The 22195-nt window shown below is 43.5% G+C and overlaps 2 protein-coding genes across 2 annotated transcripts in view; both read left to right on the top strand.

Annotated features, from left to right (window-relative positions):
* LOC103648897 (tRNA ligase 1) overlaps positions 1 to 13565 on the top strand; it is a 107880-nt gene extending 94315 nt beyond the window's left edge. The window contains exons 2-6 of the mRNA XM_008673277.1: positions 12056 to 12231; positions 12481 to 12531; positions 12622 to 12702; positions 12900 to 12995; positions 13527 to 13565. Coding sequence (XP_008671499.1) covers positions 12056 to 12231; positions 12481 to 12531; positions 12622 to 12702; positions 12900 to 12995; positions 13527 to 13565 — 443 coding nt within the window. The remainder of the gene's footprint in view (positions 1 to 12055; positions 12232 to 12480; positions 12532 to 12621; positions 12703 to 12899; positions 12996 to 13526) is intronic.
* Positions 13566 to 18078: 4513 nt separating this feature from the next.
* LOC100191508 (uncharacterized) overlaps positions 18079 to 22195 on the top strand; it is a 55565-nt gene continuing 51448 nt past the window's right edge. Inside the window, exons 1-3 of the mRNA NM_001136940.2 lie at positions 18079 to 18954; positions 19028 to 19201; positions 19490 to 19651. Coding sequence (NP_001130412.2) covers positions 18145 to 18954; positions 19028 to 19201; positions 19490 to 19651 — 1146 coding nt within the window. The 5' untranslated portion in view covers positions 18079 to 18144. The remainder of the gene's footprint in view (positions 18955 to 19027; positions 19202 to 19489; positions 19652 to 22195) is intronic.

A 22195-nucleotide genomic window follows, 5' to 3' on the forward strand; every position in this document is an offset into this window, starting at 1 on the left:
GACTAAGTGTTGGGATCATACCTTTTTCACTTATCTTTTCTAGGATTTGCAATATGCCTAAACGAAGCCCAAAAGGCACTTTCCTTGCAAAAGTGAGTTAGTAGACAATGTGCTAGAAACATAGAAGGTTGAGTCCATGAACATCGCGTGATTAGCTGACTTCCTTTTCTGGGGCACCAGACTATCCGGTGGGAGGGCAACAGACTGTCTGGTGCTCCCAGTCGACCATTGGACGTTGAGCCAGCCACAAAGTAGTCGTTGGTTGGACACACTGGACTGTCCGGTGATGAGCCCAGACTATCCGGTGATTTTTAGTGCAATTTTTTGAGGCCGAAGATTTTGAGTCGTACAGCCACCCGGTTGTCGAGTGAGTGGCACCAAACTGTCCGGTGCTACCTAGATCGGTCCAATTTCTTCTCTTTTGTGCCAAAACTCTTTAGCTTCTTTTGACTCAACTTGAGAGGACCCCTAGCACTTAGACAAACATAGTTTGACTAAGTGTTGGGATCATACCTTTTCACTTATCTTTTCCAGGATTTGCAATATGCCTAAACCAAGCCCAAAAGGCACTTTCCTTGCAAAACTGAGTTAGTACCCAAAATAAAGTGCTAGAAATATAGAGTAGGGTGTGTGCAACTTATCCAAACACTTAAACCTCATGTTTATGTTGGTTTTCTTGCAATCCTAATGACTGATATTTTGCAGATTCTTATGCCATGGAAATTCAACAGATGTCACGCCCTTTTCATAACCGATCATATTAAAAAGCACATGGCTTTTATCGACTTTACACCGACTCAAGATTGGTGTAAGCACATGCCATACAAGAGGTTCACAGAAGCGATTATCATGGCATCAAAGAAATATAAGATTGCCTACAGCAGGAAACGTTCTGGGTGGGCAAAGGATATTTTTAAGTGAGAACATACAATTCGAACTGGTGTTCCAATTGACTTAAAATGGTATTTTCTTCGTACCACCTTCTCAGCAGTTTAATTTTTTTCTATGATAACCATTGTATATAACATAGTTGGTGTTGGAGACTCGTTCTCAAGTGCTATGAATTAAGAACAAGGCAACATAAAATGTTAAATGTCAACATCCTTCGTCCATGAAACATTATTCCCTTGAGGATAATGGGTCTTGGACGAAGGTTGATGAGAGTAAAATTACGAAGTTTAGATCTTCGTATTAAGATTTTAATAGATATTACAAGATGACATAAAATAAAAGGTACAAAAGAGATAAACAAGTCACAGATGAATTATATTATATTTTCTTAATATATCCAATCATTGAATACAATAATACCTCTGTCTTGACAAAAGGCTGAATTCCAGAATATGCGATTGTAGTTACTAGAATCCGTGAACAGTAAGGGAATACTGTTCACTATTTATAGGCACAGGGCGCAGCCTGTGAGGGATTACAAGTATGCCCCTTATAAAAGTTTACAACATTGACTCAGACCTTTATGGACTAAAAGGTCATTCTATCTTTAAGTCGGTTTGTAATACCGAAGCTTCATGAAGAGGGACCTTCGGCCATCTTATACAAACAGCTTCAGCCGAAGGCCGCTTCTTCCTAGAAGACCTTCGGCGACGAAGCATAGGCCCAACAGTAGCCCCTTTCGCGGTGCTAGATCGTTTTTCGTAACGAGCTTGATCCGTGAAAAAAGTCTCTTAAGCTTCGGAGCGCCGAAGGTCTAAAAAACACCTTCCCTGAGCTCGTTGTCGAGAAACGATTCAATTTGTCAGCGTATAGCAACCCCACCTTTCAGAGTTACTGTTCGGTCTCTGCGGTCCACCACGCAGCGAGTGCGAGCGGGTGTCCGCCTGGTGTAAAAATCCTGGCGCTTCGCCTTCTTACCTGCAGCACTATATAAACAGACGAGTAGGTGTGAAGTTACCACAGCATTCATTGCTATTTGCACTGTTTTGCTGCCAAAATTTTTAACCGTCGCCGAAGCTTATCTGTCGGAATCGAACGAAGCTCCTGTTTGAAACCTGTTTCAGAGGAAGAAAGTATTAAAGTTCCACAAGTTCATAATTAAATGGCCAGAGTGCGCTCTACCGCCAGGGTTGTACGGGAGGGGGACGAAACTGAAGCTTCGGAGACTGTCCCCATTTCCGAAGCCATGCAACGATCCGGGCTAGTGACTTCGGAAAAGATTCCTAGTGAAGATGCAGAACAAGCAATCGCTGAAGCAGAGGAAGAAGATATTGAGGAAACTGATTCTGAAGATGATTATCGCATTGCTATGCCAAGCAAACCCAGCCATTTGGACTTCGGGAAATCTACTGTTTCGAAGGCTGATCTGTCCAAGATGGTAAAATCGGGCTTTTTTACTGAAAATCAAAAGAAGCTATTGCGCTTCGGGGGAGAAGAGACTACCCCAAAGCCGGAGAAGGATGAAATTGTTATTTTCAAAAGCTTTCTAAAAGTTGGATTAAGATTCCCCCTACATGGGATTATTGCAGAGGTACTGAAGAGGTTCGGTATTTATTTTCACCAGCTGACCCCTAACGCTATCGTCAGACTTATTGTTTATATCTGGGCACTCCGAAGCCAAGCAGTGGAACCATTTGCGGACAGCTTTTGCCGGGTTCACGAGTTGCATTATCAAACGAAGGCTAGAAAGGATGGATTGCACGACAATTTTGGTTGCTATAACTTCGCCTATCGGAAATCTACAAAGTTTCCTGTTATTAGCTACCGAAGCAAATGGGCAGCAGGCTGGAAATCAGAGTGGTTCTATGTTAAGGTTGATGACGACAAGGAAAAACTTGTGCAAAGTCCACTCGAATTAATCTTCGGAGAAACCCGACCTCGCTGCAATATGACACCCGAAGGTCCAACGCAACAAGCAATGAATGAATTCAGAATTATTGCAGAGCATATCAGCACAAGGGACCTGGTTCAAGAGTTTTTGGCTTTCAAAGTTTTTCCCAGTTTAAAAGAATGGGAAATGCCGAAGCTACAGGGGGAAAAGAAAGAAGGTGAACTTGTACGTTTACCTTACTACTTCAAGTTTAAGAAATACTTTAAAACACCTTGCCAAGAGTGGCTGGAAACGATTGAAGCGATGTGCAATGAAATACTTGGCAATTATTCTAAAAAAGAAGATCAGTTGATGACCGCAGCCTTCGGCACCCGTCCGAAGCGAAGACTAAACCGAGTGCTGGACGCCCTGGGTTTCGAATACCCTGATTACGAAAATCTGAACAAAGGTGCCGGAGGCCAAAAAAGGAAGAGGATAACTGAAGCCTTAAATGAAGATGAAAAAGAGCTGTCAAAGAAGAAAATTCCGAAGAGGAAGAAAGCATCTTCTCCGAAGCATAAAATATCCGACGAAGAAACCCCCGCATCACCCTCTGTTGCTGACGTTGAGGAAATTCTGAAGGTAATGACTGAATCCTTACCTGCGAAGCTAAGTCCCCTGAGGCCCCGACTGACAAAGTTTTTTCAGAAGGACAAGGAGCCCGAAAAATCGAAGAAAGTAATCAAAGCGAAAAGACAAAGAATTATCACTGTGACAGAAGTAATTGACAAGACGCCGCCAAGAGCTTCAGCTCAGAAAACACCAACAGCTGCGGAAGGGACAGATATTGAAATTGTACCTTCGGAGGTCGCAGCTGCCGAAGCTGCCGCAGCTGAAGATTTGAACCTGGAAAGCACAATCGCACATATTGACAAAATACTACTAGACATGGCTGCAGAAGAAGCTACCACCGCCGCCGAAGAGGCCGCGACCGCAGCGTCGGAGAAAGGGAAAGAAATTGCTGATGAAGCTTCAGAGAACGAAGCGTTCATATTCCAGAATTTAGTTGGAGAAGAACTGTCAAAAGCTGAAAGAGAAGAGCTTAGAGAATATGCAAAATCCTGCGGATACAAACCTGGAGCACTCCTCTTCGGAGGCATTGATGACGAAAGATTAGATTGTATTCGAGATCAAACTGGGGCCAAAGTTATCGGTACTCTGTCAAAGAGTATCGGTTTTCCGAAGCTAGAAACAGACATCAGTCGCTACCGACGACAGCATATCGTTGGTAGCTTATTTTATTCCAATTTCAAGGTGAACTATTTTTCCCTTAACTTTTATTGTTTCTAATAACGAGAACATGTTTGACGAAGGTTGTTTCCGTGCAGAGTATGCTATTGAGCAAAGCCTTGAAAATGCAGCAAGATTTTGAAGACAAAAAACACGAAGTTATAATTGAAAATTTGGAAAGCAAAATAAAGGAGCAATCAGATGTTATCGAGAAAAAGAACTTTGAGCTCCAGGCAACCGAAGGTTCATTGGCGGAAGCTGAAGCAAAAATAACAGAACTGAACACGAAGCTTCTCCGCCAGTCTGAACAGTTCGAACGAGAAAAGCAAGATCTTAATGCAAAACTTGAAGCCGAAGCTCGACAAAATTCAGATTTGAGAAAACTATTGACAAGCCTTCAAGAAAAATGTCTGGAATTCAGCAACAAATGCATTCATCGATTAAGAAAAATTTTTCACTCAGTTGGAGCCAGCAGTGAAAAATTCGTCCCCTCAGGTGAAGATTTACCGAAGACCTTCGAACATATTGAGGGTGAGATTGACGAGCTCGACGAAGTCATAGCTGGGCACGGTGACTTCTATGCCTGGGTGGCTTCTCGAGGCACTGCTGCAGCCTTCCTGAAAGCTGGCTGCGATCATGGAAAAATTGTCAATAGGCCAAATTTCACTTTATCACCATCAATCCTGGATGACATTCCTGATCTCGCCCGAAGTATCTCTAATAGATTTGTAAAGATGATATGGACAAAAGGTGGGCGAGAAAAGGCTGGAGACGAAGCTCGTAGCCACCTTGAACCAGTAAGAAACCATACCTTGTGCTTACCTTTTCTTGCAAGCTCGATTTTGACTTACAACGACCTTATTCATGTAGGATGACGAAGCCGAAGCCGACGATTAAAAAATGACGTCGAAGCTCCTTGGAGATTAAACAGTAGACTGTAGACAGTACCTAAGAAACTTTTGAGATAACTTTTGTAAATGTAACTAAAACTTGTCTTTAATGAATTCTGTTCATACCTTGTAATATATCCTTATCCTTCCATTGATGTATGAGAAATGCTTTGATGTGGACGAAATTTTCTTTTTTTTTGAGCCGAAGGCGAAAAAACACCTTCCCTTCTTTTCGTACGCAACGAAGCATAGAAAACAACATTTTCCTTCTTTCCGAAGCTCTCCTTTTTATACACGAAGCTCTTTCTTCCCCTCTTTTCTTTTTTTTTCTCTCTCTTTTTCTATTTGCCGAAGCAACCGCTTGTACCATGAAAATGATTATCCTACATATGCCTGGATGAATGTTTATGAATGCAAATGTTATGATGTAATGCGATGTGCAAATGAATGGCCAAACAATCACACCTCAAGCCATACTCATAGCCATTATTTCCTTAATCACACCTCAGCTCTGCATCCCCTTAGGAACGACTTTGGAGCTTCTTCGCCTTTACTTTTGGCGGAATCAGCGTTGACTTTTCGCTGTAAGCTCTGCATTCCCTTAGGAACGACTTTGGAGCTTCTTCGCCTTTACTTTTGGCGGAATCAGCGTTGACTTTTCGCTGTAAGCTCTGCATTCCCTTAGGAACGACTTTGGAGCTTCTTCGTTTTTAGTTTTCGGCACTCGATGGTGCGTTCTCAGTTTTTACATTTACATTCCTTGGGGGGTTTTGCTCTTATAGAACTAAAAAAAGGAAATTACATGTGATGGCCCCATTAAAAACCTTTCTCCCCCTTCGGAAAGGAAAAGGGTGCCATGAAAGAAAAATAAAAAATATGAAAAATTACATCGAATTATACATAATATCGCCGAAGCTCATCCGCATTCCAAGATCTAGGAATGTCGTTGCCGTCCATATCCTTCAATCTGTATGAACCGGGTCTTGACGAAGATGCTACTAAGAAAGGTCCATCCCATTTCAACTGTAACTTGCCCACTGTTTCTGGGTTGGCCACTCTCCGAAGCACCAAGTGTCCTGGCTCAATATTCTTTAGCCGAACCTTTCTATCTCGCCATTTAATTGTTTCGGCTTGATATTTGTTGATGTTTTCCACGGCTTGCAACCTGATCCCTTCTAAAGCATCTTTTTCCACAGAATAATCAGCTTCGGAACCTGATGCTGCCGAAGCTACTACCCTTATTGATCCGGTTTTAGCTTCTTCTGGAGTTAATGCTTCGTCACCGAATAACAACTTGAATGGGGTAAAGCCTGTAGACCTTGATGTTGTTGTATTATGGCTCCACACCACTTTGGTTAACTGATCTGGCCACTTTCCCCTTGGTTGATTGAAGATTGACTTCATTATTCCTGTCATTATAATACCATTGGCTCTTTCAACGAGTCCGTTTGACTCCGGATGTCTGACTGATGCGAAATGGATCTTCGTACCAATTTGATCACAGAAATCCCTAAAAGCTTCGGAGTCAAACTGTGTTCCATTATCCACAGTGATAGCCTTTGGTACCCCGAAACGACAAACAATATTCTGCCAGAAAAACTTTTGGACGGTGGCCGAAGTTATTGTAGCTAAAGGCTTTGCCTCAATCCATTTAGAAAAATATTCCACCGCCACTACAACATATCTTAGGTTCCCTTGGGCCGGTGGTAACGGACCTAACAAGTCAAGGCCCCACCTTTGCAATGGCCAAATGGGTTGTATGAGCTGTGTTAAAGACGAAGGTTGTTTTTGATCTCGTGCACATTTCTGACAACCTTCGCACTTTTGGACTAATTCCGCTGCATCCGAAGCTGCCTTCGGCCAATAAAATCCTTGGCGGAAAATTTTTCCAAGTAACGGCTTAGATCCAATGTGAGATCCACACAGGCCTGCATGTACTTCTTTCATCAACTCTATACCTTCGGTTCTGGATAAACACTTGAGTAGCGGAGCACAAACTCCATGCTTGTACAACTCTCCTTCTATCATGACATATGGACGAGCTCTTGCCTCTATCCTCCTATTATAAGCTTCGTCATCTGAAAGGAATTTACCCTGAAGATAAGAGATGATCTCAGTCCTCCAATCTTCGCTATAAACATGAGATATATTGAGGACTGCTCTTTCAAGAAGTTCCACCGAAGGTGCTTTTATTGTTTCGAAGAAGACATCCGAAGGTAAGGGCAGCCCCTGTGCTGCTGACTTAGCTAGCAAATCAGCATGCTCATTTTGTCCCCGAGGGATATTTTTGACAGAAAATCCCTCAAAGGAAGCTTCAACTCTCCGAACCATATCCAGATACTTTTCAAGCTTCGGATCTTTAGCCTTGCAACTCTTGTCGATATGACCCGAAACAACTTGGGAATCAGTTTTAAGAACAGCCCTTCTGATTCCCATTGCTTTTAGCTTCCGAAGACCCAGAAGCAGGGCTTCGTACTCGGCAATGTTGTTTGTGCAACTAAAATCAAGCTTTGCCGCATAACAAGTTTTAACTTTGGAAGGTGAAACCAACACAGCAGCCGCTCCCGCTCCGAAGGTTCCCCAGGACCCATCGCAAAACACTGTCCATGCTTCGGTGTCTTTATTTGCTCCTTCCTCCTGAGCCCCTGGCGTCCAGTCAGCAATGAAGTCTGCTAACGCCTGGGATTGAATCGAAGATCTATGAACATATTCAATACAAAATTCATTGAGCTCTGCAGCCCATTTTCCAATCCTTCCAGTAGCTTCTCGGTTCCTCATAATATCCTTTAGAGGTTGTGAAGAAGGAACAATTATGTTGTAAGCTTGAAAATAGTGCCGAAGCTTCCTGGATGCCATCAAAACAGCATATAACACCTTCTCTAATTCTGTGTAGTTTTTCTTTGATATACTAAGAACTTCAGATACAAAATATACTGGGACCTGTTTCCTGGCCTGGCCATCAAGCTTCTCCTGGACAAGTGCTGCACTTACCGCTGAGTGCGAAGCTGCCACATATAATAATAAAGGAGCCCCTGGCATAGGTGGAATTAGTGCTGTTAAATCTATTAAATACTGCTTCAGCTCCTCGAAGGCCTTCTGCTGGATTGGGCCCCATTGAAAGACTTCGGCTGACTTCAGTACTTCGAAGAATGGTAAATTTCTCTCTGCTGATCTGGATATGAATCTATTGAGAGATGCCAACCTTCCTGTCAATCTTTGAGCCCCCTTTTCTGTAGTTGGTGGCTCCATCCGAAGTATAGCTTCAATCTTACTTGGATTAGCTTCAATTCCCTTTGTTGAAACCAAGCATCCTAGGAATTTCCCCTTCTTTACTCCGAAGACACATTTTTCTGGATTCAACTTTAAGCCAGCTTGTCTGAAACTGGTGAAGGTCTCCTGCAAGTCAGCAATATGATTCTCCTGCTTCGTGCTTTTTACAATGATGTCATCAACATAAGTTAGCACATTTCTGCCTATCTGAGACTGGAGAACCTTCGCAGTCATTCTGCTGAAACTTCCTCCAGCGTTTTTGAGCCCCTCAGGCATCCGAAGATAACAATATGTGCCACTTGGAGTTATGAAGCTAGTCTTTGGCTCATCTTCCTTCTTCATCCAGATTTGATGATAGCCTGAATAACAGTCTAACAGACTCATGAGCTCTGAAGAAGCTGCTGCATCAACTAAAGAGTCTATCCTTGGCAATGGGAATTCATCCTTCGGACAAGCCTTGTTAAGGTCTGTAAAATCGATACACATTCGCCACTTGCCATTGGCCTTTTTCACCATAACAGTATTAGCTAACCATTCTGGGTACTTTACTTCTCTGATAACTCCTGCACTGAGGAGTCTTTTGACTTCGTTGCGAGCACCTTCGGCCTTATCATCAGACATTTTCCGAAGCCTTTGCTTTCTGGGTCTGAAGGATGGATCGACATTGAGCGAATGCTCAATAACATCCCTATTAACTCCGCAGAGATCATTGGCTGACCATGCAAAAACATCTTTGTTGTTGAACAAAAACCTTATCAAGGTTTTCTCTTGTTCTTCGGATAACTGAGAGCCCAACAGCACCTTCTGCTCTGCTATATCCTCACATAAGAGCATGGGCTTCGGCTGATCTGCTGAAGCTGCTTTCTCCCTTCTGAATTTGTATTGTTCACAAGCTTCAGCTCCATCTATGTTATGGATTGCTTTTGAATCAATCCAGTTTCCTTCGGCCCTTCTGGCAGCTTCCTGGCTCCCATGAATAGCGATGGGTCCTTGATCCGAAGGTATCTTCATGCAAAGATAGGCAGGGTGAAGAATTGCTTCAAAAGCATTGAGGGTGCCACGACCAATAATTGCATTGTAAGGGTATTCCATGTCAACAATGTCAAACACAACTTGCTCAGTTCTAGTGTTGTTGATGAACCCGAAGGTCACTGACATGGTAATCTTGCCCAGTGCTACAATTTGTCTTCCCCCGAAGCCACAGAGAGGATGTGTAGCATCATGAATCTTATCTTCTGGCTCTTGCATTTGTCTGAAGGCCTTAGCAAATATGATGTCAGCTGCACTGCCTGTGTCAACCAAGACATTGTGGACCAGAAATCCTTTGATAACGCAAGAGATAACCATGGCATCGTTGTGTGGGTAATCCTTGAGCTGGAAGTCCTCTTGGGAGAAGGTAATAGGAATGTGAGACCATCTTGACTTGATGAAGGGTCCTTGCACCCCAACATGTTGTACTCTTCTCTGTGCTTCCTTCTTTTGTTTCTTGTTAGCTGGCTCTGAGGATGAACCACCTGTGATTGGGAGCACCAGCTTCGGGTCCGAAGCAGCTCCAGCTTGATTGTTGAACGAAGCCATCAGCTCGAAAAGTGGAAGTGAGTTCACCCACGGTGGGCGCCAATGTTGGAGACTCGTTCTCAAGTGCTATGAATTAAGAACAAGGCAACATAAAATGTTAAATGTCAACATCCTTCGTCCATGAAACATTATTCCCTTGAGGATAATGGGTCTTGGACGAAGGTTGATGAGAGTAAAATTACGAAGTTTAGATCTTCGTATTAAGATTTTAATAGATATTACAAGATGACATAAAATAAAAGGTACAAAAGAGATAAACAAGTCACAGATGAATTATATTATATTTTCTTAATATATCCAATCATTGAATACAATAATACCTCTGTCTTGACAAAAGGCTGAATTCCAGAATATGCGATTGTAGTTACTAGAATCCGTGAACAGTAAGGGAATACTGTTCACTATTTATAGGCACAGGGCGCAGCCTGTGAGGGATTACAAGTATGCCCCTTATAAAAGTTTACAACATTGACTCAGACCTTTATGGACTAAAAGGTCATTCTATCTTTAAGTCGGTTTGTAATACCGAAGCTTCATGAAGAGGGACCTTCGGCCATCTTATACAAACAGCTTCAGCCGAAGGCCGCTTCTTCCTAGAAGACCTTCGGCGACGAAGCACAGGCCCAACAGTTGGCCAAACATTATTCTATAGGCTTAATACCAGCTACCTCGTTCTACAAGATATGGCCATGTGGGGGAATGACCGACGAACGGAATTTGTTAGGGTGAGTGTAGTACGATCGTTTCATGTTCAAAATACATTCCGGTTACATAATATAAATTTGACGTTTTGTTCTCTTATGTCTTTGTGTGTAGTAAGCAAATATTCTTCGAAGGAACTTTGTGATTGATCTGTTAAGTTATGAGGACAATTTGTGTCAATATGTCATCCCTGCAAACATACACTAGAGACTTATCGATATCGCTAAAAAGGATTAGATTAGTGTATAGTTGTCGATACATTTGTCTGTCATTAAAAATATCTATATTGACTCTTTAGACATAATTTGTGCGATATTGATAATGTTTACCACGGATTTTGCATATCATAGTGATATTTGTCGTTCTGTTTCTATGTTTCATATATTTTTTACTCCCATCGCAACACACGGGCACATACCTAGTTAGAGTCTTATAGAGTAGTAAGGATTGATGCTACTGATCTTTTTCATCGCGTACTACTGCTTGCCTTCTCTACTATACCATATGTATCTACTAAGTGCGTACACACCCAGCGTCACAATGCCCTCGCCATACTCCCCACGCGCGACGTCTCCGTCCACCATCGTCGCCCTTTCCCGCGTGATCCCCTTCCCTAATCCCTGCGCCACTAATGGCGCTCGAGCCCCCGCCACCATTTCATCCCCTTCCCCAATCCCCGCCCTCGCCTCGCGTTCCCCCACGTCGCGATGTCCCCGCCGTGACGCCCGCCCCGCGTCCTCATCACGCGCTTGCCCCATTCTCAGCGCCTCTTCCTCTCTCCCTGTCGCCACCTCTCCTCACCGTGGACATGGGCGCTGGCCCACAGGACCCTAAGAGCATGCAACCCCCTAACGGCGAGATCCACCACCTGTTGCACCTCTACTACCACTGGTTCCTGCCGCCGAAGGACCGAGACGAGAGCGACACTAGCAGCAAGGGTTTGGGCACCCAGCGCTCCCCCAACCTATCTGGTCGTCCGAGCTACTGGTGCAGAAGAGGGGCGATGGGGAGTCATCGCCCAACGTCAAGTCTGTGCCCACCATCCGAGTCAAGGCCAAGCACGCCGGCATCACACACGAGATATACATAGCTTTGAGGCCTCCTTCGGTCAGTCCCTGTAGGCTTATGTTTCTATTTTGGATTATCTAGCTAGCCTACTATAGCAGATATGTAATAGTAGGTTTCTTTCTTAATTAAGGATTGAGGAATTGTTGGTGGCACATGGTACCTTATGACAGGATGAATTTTGGCTACCTTTGGGTTTCTTTCTCTAGAGGTTGTTTTAGTTATAGAGTTAGCTTCTGAAGTCATTATAATTTATAAACCAACTCTGCAATGTGCACTTTTTGATTATGTACATTTCCTCGGTGAGTAATTTGCTTTTTTGTGATTAGCACACGCTTCAACACATGAATGCTACAAAAAAAACTTAGTGCATTTGATTGCCTTCATAGCTGATATCATTGTGATACAATTTTAGGCCAAACGATAAAAATTTTTAGGGCGGCTATGGGTGCCTAGGGGCTACATGACCTTTGCGAGAACGGTCCTAGCATCGCTTCAGTGTCCACCTCGACCTCGAGGATGGGGGCAGCGGAGCGCGATGGCGTTGCGATTAAAAAGCTCTCGAGACTCTTCAAGTCTGTCCTGGGCTTTGAGGTGGACAATAGCACCTTCACAGAGGCCCAAATCAGGGCCATGTTCTACCCCAAGTTCAAAAATGATAAATCCGATCAGAAGGTGAGAGTTTGGCAACACCAAAAATGTCGTTCAGTTTTGCCAGTTACTATTTTACTGTAGCTGCTTAGCTCTTGTTGATTTCTATGGGGTCATAATTACTTCCCCTAATGAAGAAATGTTTAACGAACCCATTGTGCATTAAATCCTTGGGGTCTTAGATTGTTCTAGCTTCTTTGGGTTTATGTTATTGTAGTTTAGTAAGTGGAATAAAAGTTTAGTTAAGCTTACCCTTGATTTTTGTGATGACAGACAAGGACCAAAATGATTGATATGGTGTCCCATGGGCTTGCAAACTTGAAGGTATGTCTCACATGTTGGTTTTTCTTTCAAATAAAAATGGGTGTTTATTTGTGTGAAGTAATCAGTGATTATGATGATCACTCCACTCAGGTTACACTCAAGCATTCTAGTTCCCTCTTCATGTATGATGGTCACCATGGTGGTGCATATGTGAAGAATAGCTTCGGGAATGTGTATGCTGCATTAATCTGTGCCGATTATTATATGTTAAGTGTTTGCTATGCCTGAAGCTTCATGTTTTCTTATAGTTATATTGTTGTGGGTGTTTTTGTTGTGGGGCGTTTGTTTCGTGAAGCTTGGGGAAAGGAGTCTCCTAAAATGCAAGCAGATCTCACCGATTTTTCTTGAGGTATTTCATGTTATTGTAGTCAGTCATATTCTTCATCCCTGCTGTTGCACGCTGTGGGGGAGCTTGGGACCAGCATCAGCTGGCGGAAGAAGAGGATGTCGACCCGCTTCCAGAGGTATGTGATGAATTTTGGATTATAGGAATTTGTTGGTCCATTCCATCTGATATACAGTGAACTCCATCATTCTAGAATTCATTTGCATATTAAATGGTCTGTATCCAAGTGTGATTGTGACCCTCCTCAAGTGGGTATGATTTTCTGGTATGATTTCATCATTAGCATCAGCTGGCGGAAGAAGAGGATGTCGACCCGCTTCCAGAGATATGTGATGAATTTTGGATTATAGGAATTTGTTGGTCCATTCCATCTGATATCTAGTGAACTCCATCACTCTATAATTCATTTGCATATTAAATGGTATGTATCCAAGTGTGATTGTGACCCTCCTCAAGTGGGTATGATTTTCTGGTATGATTTCATCATCAAAAGATGGGTAGTTAAAGAATAGTCTAATTGTTAACAAATAAGTAATATGGCTGGATGCATAATTCGTTAAGATTTTCCACGTGTGTTTCACTTCAACAAAGAAACCATTATTTATACATATGTTTTGCGGTGTTTATTACTTATCTCATGGTTACGCAGGACATTCTTCATCAGATACATGCCCATATGCCGATGTGAGATGCTGCTCAGGCTACCTGCGTGTCTCATGCTTTTCTAAGTTCCTAGAGATGCAAGTGAAAGAAATAAGATTTGATTGCCATTGTTCATCAAACATAACTTATTATGCTATTACCGAGCATTCATTCCTTACACCAAATCTTCAAAATCTATCTCTTAACCATTGATGAGGTCAGTTTTATCCTTGATAATTAATTCATTTTTATGGAAGCAAAGTTTCATAGAATAGTTGCATGATTAAAACATGAGATCAGGTTTATACTTGATAATTAATTCATTTTTATAGAAGCAAGCTGCCATAAAATAGTTGTATTATTATAACAGCAAACTCAACAGAAACCAAAGTCAAGGTTTAGACTATACATTTGCAGTAAATATATCATATTTTACCCATAACTAACCTTAGATCATTTATGTCTTTAGATTACTAATACACCAATGACATTAAACAAATTCCTCTAGCTCAAGTACCTGGAGATTACATTGCCTGCTCCATTTTTTCTCCAGACTTTGACTTTAGCTCCCTGGTATCTTTTCTTGATGCATCTCATCATCCCTTGTTTTGAGTAGATGACATAACTGAAGACTCCGTCCATTTATCTATGTGATGTTTCCATTAATATGTCTTCTCATAGGTATTATTTTCATTGGTATAGTGATTGCAGTTTGTAGTTAATGGTACATTTGGCACTTTTTGTAAACAAAGGCTATGAGTTCGTAATTTGTTCTTATAATATATGAATTGTAATGGTCTTCAATTAATGAGCTGATGTGTTGCATGTTTATTCTTTTCATGCATATTGTTGCATTGAAGGGAATAGACACCATATGTCCATGCTCTTTATAGAGCATATTCTTTTTGTGAGATTAGTTACTGTAAATTTGTTTTATGATCATATATTATACTTTATCGTACCTCATCAAATTGCATTGTTTGGAGTTTTTGAGTTGTACTCTATTTTCCTTCTTGTCCAATGCTTTTTATTCTGGATGATATTATTGTTTTCTTAGATAATCCAATCATTGATTAGTTTGAACTTTAAAATATGTTTCCCCATTGTAGGCTTCGACAGTCTTGACTACCACAGACCTTTTACTTCAAAAATACAGGGAAATGCAACTCCTTCATTGAAACTTCTCATCTTGGCTCACAAGCAGTACATGAATACCCGTTTCTTACTGAACAGTCAAGTGATACATATGAGAGGGCAAGTCGGTCGCGTTTCTATGATGCTCCAGCAAAAGTGTCAATCTCAAGGTACGTCCGATGTCTACATGATCACACTTTCTCCATGGAGCTGAGTAGGCATTCGTTGGTGATTTGGCAAGGTTGTATTACCACCTTACGTTAGAAGGATATTGAAGCTGATTGAATTTATAATCGGATCAGGATGAAATGTGGCATTCTCATACTTTTATAATTGTTGCAGTATATTTCCTCTGTTGCAACGCACGGGTATTTACCTAGTTGTATAAAGAAATAAGCAATAATTTAAAGCAAGGATGCACCAGGTTGTGGGGACAGGCGGGCAGCCAGTAGGACTATAGGGTCGCTATTCGCTAGGTGAGACAGTGGAATAAGTAGACAAGGTTGACATTTACCAGGTACCAGACACTTGGGTACCTGTATCCGACCCGACACTCCCGGGTATTCACCGGGTATCTTGATTCTGTATCCTACTCATATGTAGATGTATATTATCCGGGTAGTACCTATATTCGTCCCGACATAAAAATACACATATCCATATCCGATTTTTCGTGTTATTTTGCTACCTGTATCCGATAACTGACCCGGGTACCTGTCCTATTTTCACCCCTACTTTGTCATGTGCATTATCCACATTTACTTGCCCTTATCCCCTTGCCTTTTCCCTCTCTACGAATGGCTAAGGGGAGAAGGCGCGATCAATTTAATTTTGTTGTCCTCGACCGACACTTACATTTATGAGATGGTGATGCGTCGATGATATGAGAAGCACATATTGCTTGGATGAATAGATGACTTCTAATTGTTATGATCATAAACTAGTATATTTTATAGTCCGAGGACTTGAAATGATAAGTACTTTCTAATTGAATTTAATTTAATCTAATACAGGACCCATAGGGTCCATCCTTCCGCCTATGTCGAATAGCTCATGCCGTCTGATCCCATCAGATAGAAACATTACACCAATACGATTAGGAAATGATGTCAACTCATGAGTATGACACGACTAAGTCATCACCATGATTTGGATGGCTTAAATCAACTGGTGATATAAAGATGTGATTGTTATGTGTGCATGTGATTGTGAATTATGTTTTATTATGGTTTTAAATATGATAAATCTAATTTATATTGGTATGAATATTCATGTTTTAAAATCATATTTGTAATCCTAAAGATGTTCTACTTTTTAGGTTTTTAAAGTGAAATAGCGCTTGGGCTAGCACATGCTAGATGCTAGTGCTATATAAGTACTATAATGTCGTGTCTGGACCGATGTTTTGGCATGTTTACAGGCATGACATGGTTGTTGATCGTGCCTAATAGTGTTGCACTAAGGTTGAGTCCAGCAAGGGAGTATAAATAGATCTAAACTCTATATTTAGGAGCGATTTCCCTTTTATCCCGCTAGCGTCCTCTAAACGATACTCTAAATATAGAGGACGTTCTTCTGTCCTCTCTGTAGAGATTCTTTCTCTTCTCTTTTCGTTTTAATACTTTAAACACCATATTTAGCAAAACTAATATATATATATATATATAAAAATATAATATTTAAGATTATGACAAATACGCAAGTACAAAAACTACAAAAACTAAAAGTAAAATTTGCCTCTAATATAGGTATTTACATATAAAGGACATGATATATAGGCCGCTGTTAGAGAGGAAGGGGATATAGATGAGAAAATCTTTTAGAGGAGACAATAATAAATGAATATAGAGGATGTATGTAAAGGATGGTGCTGGTCTAAGACCTAGTGCTGTTTGGTTTACATAATTGTAACGTGAAGGGTAACAAATAACGTTAAACTATGTTTGTTTAAGCCCAACCGTAATCAAAATACCACACTAGAAACTGATACCAACCTATTCAAATTTATTACCGCCTTCACTCGAGTGTGAATCATTACCGTTGCCATTTACATTATAATTCATAAACCAAATAACACCCCTATTTGAATGCACTAGAGCTCACAGCTAGCTGCTAAAATTTGCTGTAGACATTCAAACGACACATCTAATAGTTAAGCTATTAGCTTCTGGAGAGATCCAAACGAAGCTATTAGCTACTTTTTGCTTGAGACCTTCAAACACCCTGGCTAATAGTCCAGCTAACTGTTAGCTAGCAACCTCAACCACCAATTATTAGCCGGTTCAATTCAACTAAAATTAGCTAATAGTTAACTAGCTACTAGTAAGTTAGCTAATACCGCTAACAATTTTTTATTTAGCTAACTAGTTCTAGTGCACTCAGAACATGCCTTAGTAAATACGGTGCCATATTCCGAAGAGGTAAGGGGGTAATTGGAAGCAAAGTGTTTTTGGAGTTTTAAGGTAACATCATGATATTAAAGAGTACCATGTAATTTTTTGCTAAAGATGTTTGGCTACATTATAAAACCATCTTATTCAAAATATTAAAGTTTATAGTTGCTATGGTATTTTTGAGTATTTGAAACTCAACTTCAAACTATTTTTTATGTGACTAGCTCAGAGTGATAAAAAACACTAATTATATCTTAGGGCTAGTTTAGGAACACCACCTATCCAAGAGATTTTCATTTTTCTAAAGGAAAATGAACTAATTTCACTTGAAGAAATGAAAGTACCATAGAAAAATATGGTTACTAAACTAGACCTTAACATTATTTTAAAACCGGGACTTTTGAAATTATTTTCCAAACATAAAAAACGAGCGAGAACGACGAACGCCACCCGTAGGGATGAAAACGGGACGGGAAATTCCCGTACCGTCCCGTTTCGAATACTGTTTTTTTCCGATCGTTTCCGAATGGTTCAGGAACCGATTACAAACGACACGAAAACAATTTAGCTAGTTTTTCGATCGTTTTCGTATTTTTCATTTCCGAGTCGTGCTAATACCGTTTTCTACCGTTTTATATAATATGAGATAAATCTAGCATAAATTTTATTTAAGTTATAGACTTTTGTTGTGTTCAAGTGAATGAATAAGCGAAAAGCAAATGTTATAATTACTCTAACTAATATGAATGATGAAAAAGAGTTGTTTGTGTATTTCTAAATCTTAAAAATTAGGTAATATATCACTTTATTATGTTTTTGATAAAACTATAAAATAGTTATCTTTCCGACTATAGTTTATCGTTTTCGATCGTTTTCGAATAACTGACAATTCCGATATCATATTTTGACCGTTGATTTTTGTTTTCATTTTCGTCCCGACCAAAAAATATGAAAATAAAAATAATTTAGCTATTTTTTTCGACCGTTTTCCTCCTAGCCACCCGTCAGTCCGCCACCGCTCGCACGTGCAGAGTGCAGGGGCACCATCACATCCTCCTCCTGCCCCGATCCGCCAGCCGCGCCGCTCGCCGCACCCCGATGTGGGCCGCCGACCCCTCTGCAGCTCCGGCCGCGGCCGTGGTCGCTGACCCAGATGGCCCTGATGCCGTGCGGCTCACCTGGAACACCTGGCCACGGTCAAAGGTCGAGGCCAGCCGCTGCGTCGTGCCGCTCGCCGCCACCATCTCGCCCGGTCGCGTCCCGGACCCCTCCGCGGCGTCCCCGCCGCCGCTCCCTTACCCTCCGCTCCGTTGCAAGGCTCCCTGCTCCGCGCTCCTCAACCCCTTCGCGCGCGTCGACTTCGCCGCCAAGATCTGGATCTGCCCGTTCTGCTTCTCCCGCAACCACTTCCCCCTGCACTACTCTGCCATCTCTGAGTCCAACGTTCCTGCCGAGCTCTTCCCGCAGTGCTCCACCGTCGAGTACATCGTCGGCGGAGCCGGCGTCCCTGGGGTGGGCAGCTCGCCCCCTCCGCCCGTATTTCTCTTCGTCATCGACACCTGCGTCATCGAGGAGGAGCTGGGGTACGTCAAAATGGCCATGCGAAAGGCCACCGCGCTTCTGCCGGAGCACGCACTCGTGGGCCTCGTCACCTTCGGCACGCAGGTGCACCTGCACGAGCTCGGATTCTCCGATCTCAGCAAGATCTACGTTTTCCGGGGGACCAAGGAGATCTCCAAGGACCAAATATTGGATCAGCTTGAGCTGTCGGGCGCTGGGCGCCCGGGCTTCCCCATGATGCCACAGCAACCGAGCGGGCCGCAGGTGAATGGGATGCATCCGTCGGTCACGGCCGGGGTCAACAGGTTCTTGCTCCCGGTGTCAGAGTGCGAGTGTACACTCAGCACGGTGAGGGATTTGGGTTTTGATATAGTTGGACTTCGGTTTACTGGAAGATGATGTAGTTCCTTGTCGCATGCAGTTGCTGGACGAGTTACAGCCTGACCAATGGCCAGTGGAGGCTGGGAACCGTGCCATCCGGTGCACCGGTGTTGCTCTCAGCGTGGCTGCCGGGTTGCTTGGTGCTTGCATGCCTGGGACTGGTGCAATGATCATTGCATTGCTAGGTGGGCCATGTACCGAGGGCCCTGGAATGGTAAAGATGGCTCCTGTTTTACTCATATTAATCTATGTTAACATGATTGTGTTACAATTTTGTTATTCTTGTGAAATCTTCAAGTATTTGAATGTTGGTTTGTTTAAGATGTGTTAAAAATTGCAAAATATTGCTGCTGCATGGATTGTCATGCTTGAAGTGCACTTAGCCTAACTTTTGTAGGCAAATACAGGATCTTATCATGCTCCCCCGTTCATAGCAGATTATTCTCTGTCTATTGTTCATATTTCCTTTAAAATCTTTCTAATACTGTATTCACGAGTGCAGATTGTTTCAAAAGATTTGTCAGAACCAGTTAGATCACATAAGGATCTTGACAAGGATGCAGCTCCTCACTTCCAGAAAGCTGTTAAATTTTATGATGGTCTTGCTAAGCAGTTGGTCAGCCAAGGCCATGTGTTAGATGTTTTTGCATCTGCTCTCGATCAGGTTTGTATAGCACATTGTTTAGTTAGCAGTTTATGCTTGCATTTGCATCAATATTTATATTTTTTTATTCATAATCAAAAGAGAAAATCTCGAATTTTTTGAGTGATTTTTAATTATATTTGATTAAATATTGGGTATTTGGATTCTAGTCGTGAGCTGAATTTTTTGATTGAGTGTTAATCTAGATGAATATATGTTCTTGTTCAACAATTTAATTACCTAAAGATTTTACTCCATCACAAACTATAAGACATTTTGGCTTTTCTAGATACATTGCATATACTATGTATCTTGATAATATACACACACATATATGCTATTTGTCACCCTGGGTGAAGCTTCACTCATGGCAGCGTTATTCGTAATCCTACGTAAAGCTTCACCCAGACGGTATTAGGGCGAAGGCGAAGACGCCACCCTTCCCTCGATGCCTTCGCCGACCTCGCTGCACCAACGGAGGCAAGACGACGGGCAGACCTACCCTTCGTCCCACACGTCGCCGGACGAAGACCTGTGACGAGGTCGTCTCATCTTGCGACCTCGTCCAACATGGAGGCCCACGTGTGATCCGGCCCATTGTAACAGGCCCTGCGTGGCCGCTGCGCATTACGGACCTAATTTGTAAAGGTCTCCCTGTAATTACGGTCTGTAACCCTGCTTTATGGGAATATTCCGGGGATAACCTAGGTGCCTAAGGGCACATGCGTCCTTAACACTGGACGCTGGGCACTCAGATACCTATAAATACCCCCGCACAGTGCCCTTGAGAGGCTAGATTAACAGAGCTATTGCCATCTTGAGCAAAAACCCTGTTTACATCGCTACACTCCCCCGTTGGATCAACTTGCACCAGAGAGTGCCCTTGAGAGGCTAGATGAACTTGCTCTCCGGTGCAAGTTGATCCAACGGGGGAGTGTAGTAAACAGGGTTTTTGCTCGAGATGACAATAGCTCTGTTAATCTAGCCTCTCAAGGGCACTGCACGGGGGTATTTAGAGGTATCTGAGTGCCCAGCGTCCAGTGTTAAGGACGCATGTGCCCTCAGGCACCTAGGTTATCCACGGAATATTCCCATAAAGCAGGGTTACAGACCGTAATTACAGGGAGACCTTTACAAATTAGGCCCGTAATGCGCAGCGGCCACGCAGGGCCTGTTACAATGGGCCGGATCACACGTGGGCCTCAATGTTGGACGAGGTCGCAAGATGAGACGACCTCGTCACAGGTCTTCGTCCGGCGACGTGTGGGACGAAGGGTAGGTCTGCCCGTCGTCTTGCCTCCGTTGGTGCAGCGAGGTCGGCGAAGGCATCGAGCGAAGGGTGGCGTCTTCGCCTTCGCCCCAACATCTGCCCTCCGAGGGACCAGTTCGACTAAGTCATCTGGTGCCGAAGACGTCGCTAGATGGTGGAGACGCTGCCCTCGCTCGAAGTGGTTCCGCGGGGGTTTTTGACATGACCGTTGATTGACGCCGTACTGTTGGATTGCGGGTTTCCCGAAGCGCCGCGCCCTGTGTATAAAAGGGGGCGGGGGGCGACGCGTTTTGAACTTTATCTTTCCGCGCTCCGCGAAAACCCCAACCGCCTTCTCAAACCGCTCGCTGCTCGTCTGCCCTCCTTGCTCTTGCTCGTCGGAGATCTGGCCCGTGTGAAGCAGACCGCCCGCCGCCGCCGACGGTACGTAGCGATGCCGTCCTCTTTCTCTTCTGCTGCCGCTACACCGCCGGCCGGCGCGTCGTCCGAGGAGACGCTGAGCAATGTGGCAGCGGAGGAGTTGCGCGCCGGTGACACAGTGGAGTTCGGCGTGTCGCGGATGTCCTCGGTCCGCGTGCAAGACATGCAACAGCTTGGTTATTTCGGCGGGGAGTGGCACGTGTCCCGGGGACGGAGGAGGTCCCTGAGCCAGAAGGCGAGTTGGTTGTGTTCGAGGCTTTTTTCGCTGCTGGCCTTCGTCTGCCCGCACATCGATTTGTGGGAGAAGTCCTGCGTAGGTTCAACGTCCAGGTCCACCAGCTGACGCCAAATGCCGTGGTGGCTCTGGCGAAATATGTCTGGGCAATGACTTCGTACGGCGGGCAGCCCTCGGTCGAAGTATTCACGAAGTATTATTGTCTGCACTGGCAGACAAGGAAAATCGGAAATAAGATTGCTCAATTTGGATCTTGCACGTTTACGCCGAAGACGGGCAAGACTTCGATGGAAGTCGTTGAGTTGGTTCCCTGTGCCCGCAATAAATGGGGCAACTGGTGGGAATTTTGGTTCTACGTTGCCGAAGGCACAATCGAAGACCATCCGGGGCTCCCCGTGGCCGAGATGTGTTCGCATTATTACTCAGCATACCCGCGATTTGAACTAGCGGAGGAGGATGCAGACGAAGGGGCCCTGCGGTGCGCGACCGTCCTGAGTAGCGGGCGCGATCTGGTTGAGGAGTTTGTCGCGTATGGGGTGTGGCCCTTGGCGCGTGGCTGGGCGCTGGGCGAAGTATGCCCTCGCCAGATGCCTTCCCGTGGCGGGATGCTGGTGCGGAGTCCCGCCTTCGCACTGGATTT

Source organism: Zea mays, chromosome 2 (genome assembly GCF_902167145.1).
Source record: "Zea mays cultivar B73 chromosome 2, Zm-B73-REFERENCE-NAM-5.0, whole genome shotgun sequence".
NCBI classification, from domain to species: domain Eukaryota; kingdom Viridiplantae; phylum Streptophyta; class Magnoliopsida; order Poales; family Poaceae; genus Zea; species Zea mays.